At 34.6% G+C, this 17,654-nt stretch overlaps 1 protein-coding gene across 1 annotated transcript; it reads left to right on the top strand.

Moving 5' to 3' along the window:
• Positions 1–4,840: 4,840 nt before the first annotated feature.
• On the top strand, positions 4,841–10,245 carry LOC113695819 (uncharacterized). The gene is made up of 6 exons (XM_027214980.2): positions 4,841–4,971; positions 5,299–5,551; positions 5,833–7,489; positions 7,617–8,074; positions 8,185–9,646; positions 9,938–10,245. Exons 2-5 carry the CDS (start codon positions 5,309–5,311, stop codon positions 9,595–9,597), a joined length of 3,771 nt encoding a protein of 1,256 aa, XP_027070781.1. The 5' UTR covers positions 4,841–4,971; positions 5,299–5,308; the 3' UTR covers positions 9,598–9,646; positions 9,938–10,245.
• Positions 10,246–17,654: the final 7,409 nt, after the last annotated feature.

The raw sequence follows: 17,654 nt of genomic DNA, 5'->3' as shown, positions 1-17,654 counted from the left end.
AGTTTTTGTAGTTTCTCAACTGTGAAATATCTTTTAATGAGCCGAATTCAAATAAATTAGTTGATGTTGCATTTCTTCCCTCTTTCTATTTCATTTTTCTAAATTTTTTTCAAAGAAATGTTATTGATGTTTAAATGAACTTCTATTTATTGATAGAAATATTATTTTCATAGATATATTTTGATACGAGTAATAACATTTTTTGGTCTAAAGAAATATTCTAAATCATACCCTGAGAAAGTAAAAAGGGTGAAGATTTGAATAGGAGTAACACTACGATCCCCCATTTAATGTCCATACCAACAAAATGAAACAAAGTGTATCCAATAACACCTAAAAGAACCTGGGCCGCATGAGGTCCAAGGTACTAGTGACACAAACTTTTTCCAATCTGCTGAAGGGCCAGTCCACTAATTGGCAGGCAATCTGGCCCGCGATTCGGATGATTCCGTGTGGGGCAGTGGCACCATCAACCATCCAAAAGAGACCAGAATTTCCAACAACCACTCCTATGCTTCCACGTCACGGTTTTGATGCTTGCCAACTCATAAAGGAAATTCTTATCGTATATTTTGCCAAAAAAGAACAATTATTATTATGGGACTAAAGTAGTCGCTGGTTAAAAAGCATTCAATTTTTGCAAAAAATGTAATTAATTTGACAAAAATTTATAATGTGAAAATACAATAAATGTTAATATATGCAATTATATAGTAATTTAGGTGCGATTTAACTATATTTACGAGTAAAATATTTAATAAATAATGTTCGCATTACTTGTTTTCGTTTTCTTTTATCCACTCCTTGATATTAAAAATTTTCAAATCACGAGTGTGTCATAAAGAATTCTTGTAATCTTCACTCACAGTTTATCAATACCATTTTCCAGGTGTCAAAATTTGGATAAATTCACTTTTCAAAAATTCAATCATCGAGATAGTGTTACAGCATTTGATGAGATAATAAGATGACGTGGAATAATTTGAACTATTAGATTTTAAAAAATCGGGTCACATTGCAAAATATCCAATGCGTCGGATGAATTGAATGCGTTTGAATTTTTTTTTTTTTTTTTTCAAAACGATAACATTATTGTGTATTGAATGCGTTCGATGGATGGAGTTATTGTGTGCTGGCGATTACCTTATCTTCTTCCGCAATTCTAGGCTTCTAGATTCTAGATTTTATTGTTCAATCAATCCTCAGTCAAATGCCAACCATATTCCAGCCAAAAATAAGCTTTTGCAAAAGATGGTTCTTTTGGAATGAAGTTTGAAATGTAATCTGGCCATTTGATCACTATTCGGAGTTACCTTAACAAAAAAAAAAAATTGAAATTAATCTATAGATGTTTGCAAATATGAGTTTTTTTGGGAATTATTATGACTTTACCATCTTAAACTATATCATTACTATCAGTTTACTCTCTAACATTATTTTTTAGTCACTTCACCCCCATAAGTAATTCAATTCAATATGTTAAGAAATTTTGGACAAAATACTCTTTTATTCTATAGCATTAATACATTGTTATTATCACTTTATCCTTTTAAATTATAGTGATACAATCGCTTTAATCCCTAACATTATTTTCTAGGTATTTTACTACATCGTTAATCTAACTAGTTTGGTCAAAAAATTTTAAATATATTTACCCTTTTTATATATAATTAAAAATAAAAAAAGATGGAATGGTTATTCTTCATTTTTTCACTTTAAGAGATCCAAAAATATAAAAATAAAAGGAATTTCTCAAATTTCTTTTTTCACACTTATTAATACTAGGAAAAAAAGAGATAGGAAAGAATCAGATAGAAAATTAGATTTTTCAAGGAGAGAAAATAAAGAAGAGTTTAATAGTATTGTATTACTTTAAAATTGTTGGGATTAGAATTGAAATTGAGTGGTAAACAAAAAAGTAAAATAATTTTTAAAATAATAAAAATATTTAATTCTTTCTTGTTTGTATTTAAAAAAAAAAAGAATTGAGCTCTCTTTTTCCCTCCCCTCCCCATCTTTCTATTTTTTTCAATATTAATAAGATTACCAAGAAAAAAGAGATTAATGCTTTGATTTTTTTTTATATTAAAAAGGAGAAGAACTACTCTAAATTTTTTTATTGTTTTATAATATAAAGAGGAGGGTACTTTGTTTTAAAGTTTTTAAACTTGCTAAGTTGGTTTAACGGTGAGATAAATTATCTAAAAAATAATTCTATAAGGTAAATTGATAATGAGACGATAGTTTATCAGGGTAAAGTGATAATAATTTTAATGGCTAAACATGTTTTTTCATTTTAATTAACAAATTCCGTTAAATTTGACCGTTAGTTTTGGGGGTAAAGTAACTAAAATATAACGTTAAGAGGAAAATTGATAGTGTCATTGAACGTTAAGAGGATAAAATAATAATAATCCTTTTTTTAGGGGAAGATTTGAGTAGAGTGATACGGGGAGGGTTCGAGACCTCCCACTATAAATAGTACAAAAATGAATCTAAAATTAAATGGAGATTATTTATGTATGTGTCATATAATTAAAATTAGTTTTTTTTACACTAACAATATACATATATATATATATATATATATATATAATTTTTACATGTGAAATACATTCAACCCACTGGGGTATACATGGTCACTATTAAAAAAAAAAAAGAAAACAAAATTCATACAACTATTCTCGTTGGTCTAAAACAAACTTGTCGAATTGTTTAGAAAATTGTAATTCATTTTAAAAATACAATGTGTCATCATTAGCTTGTGCTTGTAAAACAAGCAAACCGTTTAAAATGGTATTTATCCCAAGCTGTTGAAGCTAAAAATATTATGCTACTATTAATATGTATCAATGGATGTTGTCTATTATTTCTCCTATGCCCACTTTCTTGAGTAAGTCTGGGTATTAAAAAATTGTGAGAACGATCTTTATCTAATCTCATTAGGAGTTTCGGAGAAAGTTCCAACATATATTTAGTAGAAAGTAGAAACCATAAATGAAACTTTAGCAGGCCAACACGTTATCTACTTGGCTTCTATGCAGAAACTTTTACAGTTAAATTAACCTTTAGCTGCTTAGCATCATGATTGTCCTTTTTTTAACCACCGGCCCAATGGCTGGTGGCCACCACCAATGCATTAAAGTTTGGTGAGGTGGATGGCAAGAATTCAAATTTTACCTTCCACCAATTTGTTATAATTAAACGTGTCATTGCTTAAAAAATCTAAACGGGTGTGTAGTGCACCCGTTTGGTCCGGTGGTGGTTCAGTCTCCTCCAGGTAATCTCAGGACCTCTTCAGGTCTTCTCCCTCCCCATAGTGTAGGAAGCTATCGTATCGATAAAAAAAAAAAATCATGATTGTCCTTTTTTACCCCTTTTATATCAATTGAAGCATTGTAGGTACAAAATCAAGGACGTGTGATAAAATTTCAAAATTTTTTTATGTCTAAGTACTTATCAATCTCAGATTTGCCTAAAGAGCAATCGATTTAATCAACATGTTTTGGAGATTTGGTATTTTAAAGAAGTTGTTAAATGGTGCATATAGTGTGTCTCGACAATTAAATGTGTTCCAATTGAGCGACACCATGTAAAGACTAAAGTAAATGAGGTGAAACAAGCCTTTTTTTCATTGTATAATTTCTACCTAATGAACAATATTCTTCTAGAAACGTTAATGATTTTCTCAAAATCCTTCCACTTCTCTTGTCTCTTTACGATACACACCAATTGAATTTAATTGAGGTGTTCATAAGTTTGCTTTGTCGAAACTCAAGTTCGAACTGGCATTGATCGAACTCAGCCATTTCAAATAATTTAACAAGTTCAAACTCAAGCCTATATGTATAAGGATAGAGAACTAGTCAAGTTTAAATGAGTCTTAAATATAAAAGTTTAAACCTTTTTATATCTATTAGTATAAGATGTCTATTGTATTTTTTTGTTTAAAAAACTATAAAATGTTAATATCTATTACTTAAGTCAATTGAATTTGATTGAATTAAACTTGATCGAACTTAGAATTTAGAATTGAACTCGAATTTGAGTACAAGCATTTTAATTCGAGTCGAACTCCAGCTGCTCTGCTGCTGCATGCTAGACTCACTATGGAGTGCATACTGCCTTTCTTAATAGTATATATTTTGACGGTGGACGAACCGACACATTATCAAGAAGACATTTTATTAATTTGTATGAAAGAGACATCAGCTCTTCCTTATTTGCTAGACTCGATTGTAATATTAACTAAGAAGATTTTTAATTCTGATATTAACTAAGAAGACTTTGTGTACCAACCAATTTAAAGTCCTCATTTAGAGTCCTTTCTAGTGATCTGTTGAAGACATATTTGTTTTATTTGCAAGGGAGGTCATTGTAAATATCAAAATGTTTAATTAATCAATTAGACTATGATTGGAGCATAGAGTAAAAAGGTAATCGAAAAATAAATTTATAAAAATGTAATTTTTTTTTTTGGCAAAAAAATAACAACCCAATAAAAAGGTAATTGAGAAATGAATTCATAAAAGCACAAATTTTTTTTAGAAAAAAAAATGACGATCTAAACAAAGGTCGTTTAGGACAAAATCAGATATTACGAAAATTTACACCGGAAACAAAACCCAATTATTCATTCTGGAATAACCCCTTTCCCCTGGATTGTACCATTAAAAAGCACAATAAAACAAAAGGCCTGGTTTCAAACAATTAATTTGCAAACCAGATCTACTCTAAGATTGGATCTATTTACTGCTAAAAGAGCTGATATTAAAAGCCAAAGACTATTATAATTACAGAATTACTCAGCATATGACATCTTTCAATTGAGGGCATCTTAATAAATGAGTCAAGTCAGCAGGAGTCAGCTGCAACCTATAAAGGCGACCACTGGCCAGGTCAAGAACAAATAGTTTGTACAAGTCAAAGTCTCAGCACTCAATTTTCAATCTCATTCATATGCAAAAACAGGTGAAATTTCAATGCAAGTAATTAGAAAACATGCCAATCAATTAAGAAGCCAACATCCAATCTGCTAGAATCTGACTTTTTCCCCCCTCTAATCAATGCAAATTTCATTGCAAAAACTGCTAGTACCATTCTAGCCTTCCAGACAACTACAGCTGCCATTTCTGTTCAGTATTAAACAAGTGCAGCCTCCATTTCATGACCAATTCATACCTTCCCTGCATCTTCATTCTTGAAAAATAGAGTATATCCAAACCATACCCATATATACAAAAACAAATAGTTGAAGAACCAAGTTGATTTACATTAGCTTTTTTTTTCTTTAATCAGGGAGGGGTTGATGGCTGCTGAACCAACCTTTTCTCAGAATCTTGACAGCAGAAACAGAGGAGGAACTGAGCCCAAGAGGAAACTCTGGAGGAAGAGGTCAATCAGGTTGGCAAGAAGATCTTACTTGAGGCAATCTTCAAAATCATCAAGGTCCCAATTCGAATGGCTCCCGGTTGATGAATCCAGGGGGACTTCAAGCCGGCGCCAACCAAGTCTAGTTGCATTATCAGATTCATCACCAAATTATGTTAAGGTCACCTGCTTACTCCTTGATATTTTTTTTTCAGCTAGTTGGAAACATCATACTAAAAAGGTGTAAAATTTGAGGTTTAGAGTCTTTGGTTAAAAGCCTTGATTTTGATGACAGAAAACAGTGTTCACTAAATTAGGGCTAGGTATCATCTTCTTTATTTGCTAAGCATCAATAAATTAGGGACGATGCCAAATTGGACTGGAGATTGCATAGAATAAATGGTGAAAAAGGGAATTTCAAAAGATTAATTTGCTCACTTTCTTGTTCTTCTTTTGGGGCAGGAAGGAAGCGAGTATGATGATGTGAATTCAGTGGTTTCTTCATCCTGTGGCTGTGGGTGGTCAGACAGAGTTGCGTATCCCTCTATTACCATGTCTGATGATGCAGCAGTCCCTCGACATCAATGTTCCTCAGAAGTATCAGATGCATCACCATTATCTTTGAAGGCAACAAGATATCAAGCAAGTCACCATGATTCTGAATCTAGCTATGATAGCAGTGTACATAGTAAAAGTCCGCATTATACACCATTAAAGACTAATTATTCTGGTCAGAAATCTTTGCAGACTTTGACAATGTCATCTAGCAAAAAGGCCGTGAAAGTTCTGTTCAAGAAAAGCAGTTTTAAATCCAAGAGGAGGACTCCACCGAAGCATTCTCACATTTTGGAGGATTTGAGTGTAGAAAGAGCAACGTGTTCTTCCACGATAAAAGACTCGAGGTTCCCTGAGCATGTGGAGCTTGAGCCAGGACAAACAGAATCAGAAAGGATTTCATTTGTAAAAGTTTGTCCATACCATCATTGCTCTTTAAATGGGCATTGCCATGAGCCTGAGCCTCCAATTCCAAAGAAGCCATTTTTACGCAGAAAAAGCCAATCATCAATTCCACAGAGGAGTGCCAGTCCAAGTACTGGAAAGAAGGGTTCTGGGGAAAAGAAGAAAGGTGCTAAGAAACAACCAAGAGCTCAGTTTTTGAAAGGAGCAAATGCGGCTGTTGAAGATTCAAATCTCATTGAGACAGCTCTTAGTGGAACATCACATCCAGAAAAGGGTAATCAGGAGAGTCTTGAGAAACTCCAAAATTCTTCCACACAGGAGGAAGACGTTCCAGAAACCTATTTTGAACTGAAGGAATGGAGTTCTGGAAGCTACCAAGAAAGAAAAGAGGAGGATAAATGGAATAATCTAGCTCTGGGTGTTGTATCAGAAGAAGGTCATGAAACTACCACAAGTAAGGGTGGTAGAGAACATAATAATGTCACCCTTGATGGTGATAATGATAATTTTACTCGGACCTCTCTATTAAAATATACCGGTATGCCACATGACCAGGTCAGCATCAGCGGTGATTGTGACTCAGACAGCAAATCAAGTGAAAATAATGCATCCTGCAATATCACACGGAACTTATTTTCAAGTAAGATAAATGAAGAAACAAGCAGAAATCAGGAGCCAACCAGGGTAGTTGTCTCTAAATCTGCTCCAGCTGGAGATTCAGAAGGTAAGGAACAAGTTTCAACCATAGATTCTGAACCAGCAGTTTCTTCAGGTGTGCACAAAGGCCAGATTGGCAAGGGGAGAAAGATGAGCATGTGGCATCTGATTCACAAACATATGGTATCCGGTCTAGATGGAGATGGTGGAACCAGGCCACTTCAGGGCGCTGATGAGGGAAGGAAAATTGAAGAAGCTGATAAGGACACTGCTAAGAAAAGTTCTGATGTTGGGTCAGACTTTTCTGATTCAGATGTTCGCACTTACAATCAGGACGAAGAGAATCAAGACATTGAAATCCGCAAGCTTTATGCCGTAAAGCTAGTACGGGAAGCAATTGAGAAGATTCTCCTTCCAGAAGTTCAGGACCAATTATCTGAAAATCAATCAGTTACAAGTGATATTGTTGAAGACCAAGAACTTTCAGAAAGAAATCAACAAGGTATCTACTAATCTCTCTTGTCTTTATGCTTTTCACTTTTCCCCCTTCTTCTTCTGCTCCTTCCTTCATGCACATCCCTTCTTTATCTTCTTTAAGGTTGCTTGTATCTAAGTCTCAACTTGTACAGGTCCTGATGAAGGCTGCCATAGTCGGAACCACACTGACAGTGAAAATATACCAGCTGATCGAGTACCACAAGATCAGGTTGATGATAGCACCAGTCAACAAGAGATAAAGAAATCAGAAGCAAATTCGGGGAAGAAATCAGATAAGAAATCACCGAGCAACTGGAGTAATCTGAAAAAATGGATTCTTCTTCAAAGGTTCACCAAAGAGTTGGAGAAGGTGAGGAAACTCAACCTCAGAAAACCGCGGCAACTGCAGTTGGAGACGGACTCTGGAGCAGAAAAAATTTCTTTGAGGCGCCAGACAGCTGATGATAAAAAAAGGACAGAGGAGTGGATGCTTGACTATGCACTGCAGCAGGTGGTCAGTCAACTCGCTCCAACTCAGAAGAGGAAAGTGTCACTGCTTGTAAAAGCATTCGAAACTGTAGTTCCCCCTCAAGAAGAGCGCAATGTTCAGGTGATATATCCTCTGCTCCAACATGATACTGATGAATATGCATGCATGTTTTAGAATTCCGAAATAAAACATACATATCTATATTTGATGTGGAGGGTGCAAAATTACAGGCTCGGGATGATGCCACTTCCAGACGGGATGGTTCTGGAAACAGCTCAGATCATGTGGAACATTTTGAAACAAATAACCATCAGTTGCCTGCGGTTGATGCCGCAGACATCTCTACAGATACCTACTTGAAGTCGGACAACCTCAAAAGCTCCTCTTCCAATGATGCGCCTCTGAATGAATCTCAGAGAGTTATTAATGTTGAAGAATTCTCTTCTTTGAAAAGTGAAGATTTTGCTGGTGGTTTTGAATTCAAGATTAAGAATGAGAAGAAAGATGATTTAAGTGGTCTTGCAGGTGAGCGGTCTCACTCAATCCAGAGTGAAACTTGCGATGTTGGTAGGAAGTCAATAGCAACTGAGAACATTTTACCAGCTTCGGATGAGGACACTGCTGACAGTTTCAGAGCACCTGAGCTAGAAAACAGTACAAACACCGAGCCAGAAAATGTAGATTCACGGGGGTTACATAATTATACAACTATCAGGCCAAACTCTCTAGTTGTTTCAAAGTTTCCACCACTGGATTCTGCGTCCAATTACACGGAGAATGAGGCAGGTCAATCACAGTTGGACAAACAAAACTATCTTAGCATGTGGCACTCAGTTTGTCAGCATGTGGTATCAAGTGTTGCCAACAAGGTTGGAATCGAGCTGCTGGGGGAAGAAGATGAAGAAGCAGAAGATGCAAGCAAGGTTTCAGGCATTGAAACTCCTGCCTCTCGTAAAGGCACTCCTAAAGGAATTCACGGCATGGCCAATGAAATTGATGTAGCAAGCTATCACCGAGCTGAATTCAGCAGAAGTCAAGTGCTTAAACTTGTAAAAGAGGCTATTCAAGAGATCCTTAGTCCAGAAATTCAGGATGATTCTTCTGACACACACTCAGTTTCAAGTGAGATTATTCCAGATAAGGAGCTTTCGGATAAAGATAGTAGTGAAGGTGCTAAACAAAGTTCCACTGGTCTCACAGAGCAAAATGCAAGAGAAATTGACAGGAGTGAAGAGGGCATTTCATTAGATGGAGGAAAAGGGTCAAACAATAATGCTAATACTGAAGAAGACTGCCGGATAGCAGAGTCTCTGGAGAAAAGCAAATCTGATCCACCCAAGGCAAAGAACTGGAGCAAGCTAAAAAAGCTAATACTTCTGAAGAGATCAATCAAGGCAATGGAAAAAGCCAGGAACCTGAAGTTGAAACCACCACAGCAGCTGCCGCTGCCGCTGCCATCAGATGTAGAACCTGAAAAAGTTGATTTAAGGCATCAAATGATGGATGAGAGGAGGAAAGCGGAGCAGTGGATGCTTGATTATGCAGTTCAGCATATTGTCACTAAACTAACACCAGCCCGGAAGAAAAGAGTGGCAATGCTGGTCGAAGCTTTTGAAGCAGTAGTTCCACTGCCTGATACGTAAAATCAACAGAACTGCCATCGTTGATGAAACACTAATTTTTCATAAACAGGTAAGAACATGGAGCATTGTAGTTAAGGATACATGAAAATAAACCTATGAATATTGATGCTTTAAACCACTAGTATGAAATTATTTTCTGCCAACACTTGTAGAAGCCAGTATGTCTTCAGGAAAATGAATCACTTCTCTGCCAATAATATCGACACCTTTCCTTCAGATCATAACATGGTACAAACCTTTGAACTGCAATTAGTCAGTTATTTAGTGAAATGTGCAGAAAAAGCAGTTCGATTTGGAACAGCAACCTAAATCAGAATTTGATTAACGAATGTTATTGCAGATTGTGTGGAGGGACCATCTTCCAAAGTTCAAGCTACATGGAACGAGACGTAGTTCATCTTTCCCAAGCACATGTCTTTGCAGCAGCTTGATACAAGTTAGCCTTCAAAGATCATAATTTTGTAAGAGGGCGTATAGCTTATTTTCACATTCTTTTTGTGTAGACTACACTGTAGGATGGTGATGAACTATCTTTTGTAAGATTATTCTAGTGGTTGAATTACCATTACACAAAGCTCATAAATAATTCTTTTGTATCTGTATTCTTTTGGAGTCAACATTGAAGTAAATAATGATGGTTGTATTGTACCCAAGTTCTTATTATTGTTTCATTACTGGGATGCTAGCCTAAGAAATATTGGAGAAGGATAGGTGCAGCCTCAAAATAGTTGCCAGTAGCTGGGAAAACTATATACTAGTTGAGTAGTTGGTTCTCAGGAACACTGATTTGTATCCGCAATCACCAAGTAGCGGCGAAAAGAACCAAGGAAATTGGCAACAGATCGAAGAACGTTTTCTTGAAGTTTAGCCATATTGATGGAATTCACAGACAGCAGAGAAAGAAATTGATCATCTGGGAAGACATCTTTTACAAGGACTATAAAAGGATTAAGGAAAAGGCCCTGAAAAACTAAACTTCAGGTACAGAATGGTAGTTGTTGTTGTATAATGTCCATTCAAAACCAGCCTTTGATAGCCTCCAAAACAGTGATAAACACAGGCTACAAATGTTTAGCAAAGCAGACATGGAATGTTACAAAAAATTTCTAATCGTAAACAAATATATGCACAGACAAATTCTTGAATTGGCAAAGCCTTGAATCGATTGCCGTAGATAGACACATAATACTAACAAAAACAAAACCTAAGTGGTCCATTCTGTGCATTTTATGTACATTTCTCCACTGCATCTGTCAGAGCATAGGATACCAAAAGATAATACCAAAAAATTACAAGTTCTTGGTATTTGCCAATTAAGTCAAGCCTATGATGGAGAGTCGTGAGTTTTCACCAACTGACAAATCATAGGAATGTAATATGGTTCCTCAAATTTTTGGTCTTCAAATTCAAAAAAAAAAAAAAAAAGCTCATTGAGTTGCAGAAGAAGTTAGGAAACTCATGCAAATATGCAACTCCTAGTTGCCAGACTACTTCTAGATTTTATTCTTGAAAATTTAGCCCTTAAAAAACCCTCAACTTTCATTGTACCAGAATCGACTAATCTGCAAACTGCTCCTCAAGATTGCATAAATGGCTTCACAATCATGAGCCAATTAGTTGAATTGACGAGAAACCTAAACAATCCACTCTGTAGATTAGATTGATCAATTTGGAAAATTAATTACAAAAGAAATCCCTTGTCAAATAAATATGCAGCTACACACTGCTCCTAAAATAAAAAATCTCTTTAAGAACATGAAATAAAATAGTAGCACTGAGGTAATTCTTGGAAAAGTGAAATTTGACAAATTTAACAACATCCCTAAAGTAATGGCATACCTAAATTGTAAACCTACACCACCTGAATGAACCCCCTGAGATTATAGGGAAAATTAATTGTCACCATCCTTGCTGATTCTGGCTAATCACAAGTTATTAATTCGAAAAGAATTTTCTGACTTTGATTTGCTTATGACAAGAAAGCATAAAGGAAAAAAGAGAAAACCAAGTCTCCAATTATTCTAATTTGAAGTTTTGTTTTAGATTTTAGATCGTGAAAGTTTGACCTATAAATCTACTTCATGTTTTGATTTGCTCAAATTACGCAATAATTTAATTTGACTGGACATGTTGGGTTTGTTTACACTCTACCTAGAGCCCATCTGCACCAGGTAACAATTATCATGGGGCTTAAGTTTTTAAGAGAATTAAGCTCAATCAAGAAGATGTTCAAATGCAAGGGGAAAAATATCAATGTGAATATATACTTGAATGTTTGACAAAAAAAAAAAGAATATATACTTGAATGATAAATTGTGTGTTACCATTAGTGCAATCTGTATTCAAATTCCCTTATTTGTTATCTATGATAAATAATCTTTATTTTCCATACTAAAAAAAGAATTTACAATCCTATTTGGATGTACTTTGTTATCTAATAATTCTCTGCTTTCTATCTAAGGGGGCAAAAAATAAAGGCAACACTAGTTAAGATACAACTCAAGTATTACATTTTTAGAAAAAGTAAAATTAATTAAGGAAGGGATACAAATACAAGAGAGTGCAATAATTATTAAAGTGATCATTCGCATGCTAGATTACATGTGATTTAGGTGCGCTAATAAGTGCCCATTAGATTCGATTAAAAAAAAAAGGTTTTTTTTCTTGTGATTTGGGTGCGCTAATGATTTCCCATTAGATACGATTAAAAAAGGATTTTTCTAACGGATGCTCTATACGCACTCATTAATACACTCACATTCCACCCAATTTATCATGCATATACACACACATTACCAATTACTACTACTTTCTCTTGCATTTATATATTTTTCCGAATTAAATCTCTTGCATTTATATGATTTTCCTAATTAACCTTATATTTTCTAAAAATTTTACACTTGAAATATATCTTAACGAGTGCCCCGTTATACAAACCGTTGGAAAAAATGCAAAGGAAAAATGGAATTCTAGAGTATTCAGTACCAGCAAATTTGATCTTCAAAGTTTCAAACTATAGAACACCAACGCCCAAACCACCACCATGCACAGTGGTCATATGCCAAAGAGAAAGAGGAAATATATATAGAATATTCGGGTTTCTCTGTGCGGCATATTTCTTTTCAAAGTCCAAAACCAAAATCAACCTCGTTATATTGAATTTTTGACCAACCTTTCTCATTCTTTTCTAGAAAATTTGAAAAAACAACCACAGATCCGCGGCCTTTCCAACCCAAAAAACGTAGAGCCCAAGTTAGTCATTGTACTAGGACAAATTCCAACGCACATCAGGATTTGACGATCTCTTTCTATAAATACACAAAAGATTCATGCATAAATTTTGAATAGAAAATTTCAATTTCTAAAATAAAATCTTTCATTCTACATCTATATTTCTTTCCACAGATTATTCTTTCTCTAGCAAAAACCTCAATGGCTGGCCTTCTGCAGTACTACTTTTTTCCCACTGATTTCTACTACCCTAGACCTCAGCCGGTTAATACTACTAGCCAAAAGCAGCAGGCGCAACAAGAATTAACACTGCCTGCATCCCTCCAATCTCAGAAGCAGCAAGACTCCATAGATATTCATGATCAAGATCATAGCCATCAGATTCTTGAAAATCAAGAAAAGCCCTTCAATGGATTTGCTCTTCGTTGTAACAGTAGTAGGCTGGTTCTTAAAGGGTCAGGAGGAACAGCAGCTGCAGCACCTAATTTCTCAACCATTCACGAGCTGCGAAAACGAGACAAGGATCTTATCAGGGCTGTGATGTTCGAGGACTATGGATTTTGAAGCTATACTAATCTTTCAAGGATTCTTTTGTTTTTAAGATTTTTTTGTTTTTATCATTGTATTGGACCTTATTGCCTTGTATAATAATTTACGAGTCCTTGTGTACAGGTTTTCTACTGCTGCTTTGACTATTAATGTTCTTTTTACGTTGTAACTTCTATGTTGATGAGTTGATCATATGTTTCCAACATTGCAATGCTAGTTTCTTTTGATTAATTGATTAATCAAATGTTGAAGCAAATACTTCATTATTGTGGGGTCTGATCAATAGGATTGCATTTGAGTTGAGGGATTTGACTAAAGAAGTATTTGAATTCAGAAATTACCAATTGACTGTTAATTAATTGACTCTTCTTCTGGTCAACAGGGGCCATTAGACATTGTCGTGTTCAACCGATTAGTTTCCAGAACACCATACAAGAAATGATAAGAAGGAAAAAGAAGAAAATTGATAGAAAACCATGTGGACAAGAGAAAATTAGCCAATCCAGAAGGACTCCCAACCTTTAAAAGGCGCAGGCTCCCTGTTTTACAGCATATTTTTATCTTTCTGAGTTTCTAATGACTGCCTTGTTTGGAGTTGGAGTTTAGTGAGAAAAAGAGTTCAAGAAATCCAAATCCTATGTAGAGGTTAATAGCTTTTAATTGGAACATTCTGTTTTTTGGTAATTACAGAACGCATATATGCAGTTAATGTGTAAGATAATGCGCTGAAATGTATGAAATTGACTTGTCTAAATGATGCTTATTCTAATCTATTTTCTTGACTTTCTATTCTAGAAGAAGTTTTGCTGCGTGTTTCAAGAAATCAAACTTTCAGCACAATAACACCAAAAAAAATTCTTATCTCTGATTTGTTAAAAAAAAAAAATCTAAATGTGATCAGCCATAGTAGGTTCTTCTTTTATGTATCACACCATAAACAAAAACAGAAATCATTTCTGTTTGATATATATACTTTCTTTGCCTAAAATCCATGAAGTAGGGTTAGCCGTGTCCCTTGGTTTTAGCGTGTCTTAACAATTTTTCAGCCTTTGATCGTAAATTAAATTTCTAATTTTGAGCCACCAGTAACAAGGAAAATATTGACAAGGATTAAAGCTAAGCAAATCTTTCATTTGTTATTTCCTCCTGGAACAGAAAAGATTAAACTAACGTGCAGAATTAGTGGTTCCTGTGCGTCAACTATATATCAAGCTTGCAATTATTCCACAAGGTTGTAAGGTTGTTAACTGGAAGATCAAAGCAGAATATTCTTGTTTACAACGATTAAACCATAAAACTATTAAAACCCTCTACATAATCTGTACCGTTTGTTTTTACATATGATCAATTAATTGCAGCTTCAGGTTAAATCCATGCCATTTCTCTGTCTTTTTTATACACTCCATTTCTCTATAAATATATGTGAAGGAAAATGCATTTTGTGGTTCCATGTGATATCATGTGATTGAAGCTTCTCTTAATTCAATGGCTGGCCGTCAATACAAATTTTTCCCTACAGATTTCTACTTTCCTCCTCAACTGTCAAGTAGTACTGGTACTACTGGAAGTTGCAGCCACCCGAATCTTGTTCCTGCTATACAACCTTGAAAAGGGCTGATGCTAGTGATCTTAAACTGCTGCCCAAGTTAGTGGTTGGCCACAAGAAGAAGAAGAAAGCTCTGAAGGCAATTTCTTCCTCTTCTCTATCTCCCCATGAGTACTGCTATTTACTGTAAAAGGAAATAGGTCATCCTAGTGACTAATGGCAAAGCTATGACCTATGGCCACTTGAGGCAGTATTGTACATCTAAAATGATGTCATTATTATGCAAAGAGAGTTATGAGTGAAGATTATGTTTTTATTATGTGCTTTTGTATTGTAATTGTACTGAAATCATTTCTTATTCAAGTAGCAATCAGTTTTGTGATTTAATAACATTTGTACCATATGAGAGATATCTAAAAAATAATAATAATTGTTTAGGGAGGTAACGTGAGGGAAATGAGAAATTCTCATTATATACGAGGGCAATGTTAAAGGAAAAGTTTTTTTTTTTTTTTTCAAAAATGAGGGAGGGCAATTATAAGAAAAAAAATATTTTCAAAATTTTGAGACTAGTCTTTAAATTTTGTAAAGATGGGGGAGGGCAATTGCCCAACCTCAACACTCTGTGGCTCTGCCACTGCTAGTGATGATATGGATTCTGGCTGAATTTTTGCTGCTCATTCTTCACTATGATGGTAGACACAACATAGTTGGATGGACTAGACAAATGTTGTGGAAGGAGTTAATAAATATTGGGCAGATATGTTGCAATTTATATGCATTTTGGAAGGAGTTAATACATCAAAATTACGAAACCATTACCCCTAATTATAATCCGGCCATTCTCTGTTCTTCATCTTCCCTTCTCATCAAAATCTTGAAATAATTTAGTAACAGGTTCCTTCACTTCTAATGTATGCTCAAGTTAGAATCAAGGCAAGTGCGATATACAATTCTTGTATTCATTTCATGCTCTTTTTTTTTTTTCTATATTATCTTGTCGTACATATGAATTTTATTTATTTTTTATGTGTCAAATTCATGAACTCTGTTTTGTACGTCAACCCTTGTCCTCCAAATACTTCTGTAGACTCGATCTACAAGCCCACCTAGGAACCGAGTGGTGCATAATTTGCTCAGCAACTGCTTTTGTTCAATCCAAAACGCAACCTAGAAGTACAAAATTTTTCGGAACTGTGCATCAAGCATGGTAAATAGTACAATATCTGAACACAATAGTTTACAGCGTTTTAGCCCGCGTACGTTTACATTGAAAGAGTACTAGTTTCTTTTCTTTTTTTTTTTTAATTAAAAGAAGAGAGAGATATAAAAGTTTTGGGGTAATGATTTTTGGGGGGAGGGGGTGGGTGCATTTGAGTTGAATTGGATTCAAGTAGTGTGAGTTAAAATAACCGAATTCGAGCTCGTCGAGCATTTAGAAGTCGAATTTGAGTTTAAGCTCAATGCACCTTATTTGGTCTCAAACTCAAACTCTTGAACCTATTCGAGTCTAATCGAGCTCATCTAATAAAAATTAATAGTTTATATATAATTTAAACAAAGGATATAATTGACATTTTACACTAATAAATATAAAAAATTAAAAAACATATACATTGAAAGTTGAATTGGGCTCGTCGAGCCTATGAGTTTAGAAATATAATATTCAAACTTGACTCATTTGTATTGTCAAGCCATTCAACTTAGACTTGAGTTTGGTTTATACCGGACTCGAGTCAAGTAATTTACCAAGCTACTCGAGAATCGAAGTTAAGTAATTGGAGAGGTGATTGCCTTTTTTTTGATCTAATTGTCCGTCTCCCAATGGGATTCTGGCTGCATAAGGGATCATATTTTCTTGTGCCGGACCAGCCCAATATCGGAACATCCAAAATTTTGACAAACCTTGTAGCCCAATTACTCAGCAACGCTCTTTCATATTTCTTGCCTAATTACATTTTTTTTTTGGCAGAATTTGGATTTTGAAATTTTAGGACTAAGCACTACCAAATGACCTTGACTTCAGGAATGATGTATTGTGCAACTCCAGATTACGAGGCAAGATAACTCTTTTCTTTTGGATCCCTGAGGTTCAATTTACATAGCAAGTACTGCAATTGCATGGCCATGCAATTCCCCTTGTAAGGTTTAGAAAGTCTCTTTGAACCCAAACAAAAGCAATTTTTTTCTAAACAAAACGAATTTTGTCACACGAGCTTTGAGAAAATGTTAGGGTCCGTTTGGTTCATGGACTGGATAAGATGGCATAACTCATTCTCGAATTATTAATCCTAGGTTGAGTCATCTCTGGATAAATAATTCAAGTTATCTAGTGTTTGGTTGGTTCTCGGTTGGATAGGATATGTTGGAAAATAATCCTATCCTGTGTTTGGTTGGAGATTGGATGAGGAAGAATTACTATTTTAATGACCAAAGCATCCCTTAATTTGTAGATTTTTTAAATAAAATAAATTAATATTTTATAAAATATTAATAAAATAATTTAATATTATTAATAAAATAATCTAATATATACTTTAATATTTATAAATTTTATTAAAATAGAGTAGTTTAGAACTTTATAATTAAAAAGTAAATCAAGGGTTTTGATATATAAAAATTCGCATTCATTCAAACTTAGCCCATTCGGGCCCTTAAAAATAGATTTTGACCAAGGTTTTGAACCAAAATTTGAAATTCAATTAAATAATGGGCCAAGTTTTGGCTAAAT

Source organism: Coffea arabica, chromosome 6e (assembly GCF_036785885.1).
Source record: "Coffea arabica cultivar ET-39 chromosome 6e, Coffea Arabica ET-39 HiFi, whole genome shotgun sequence".
NCBI lineage: Eukaryota > Viridiplantae > Streptophyta > Magnoliopsida > Gentianales > Rubiaceae > Coffea > Coffea arabica.
This window is presented reverse-complemented; position numbering and strand designations above follow the sequence as displayed.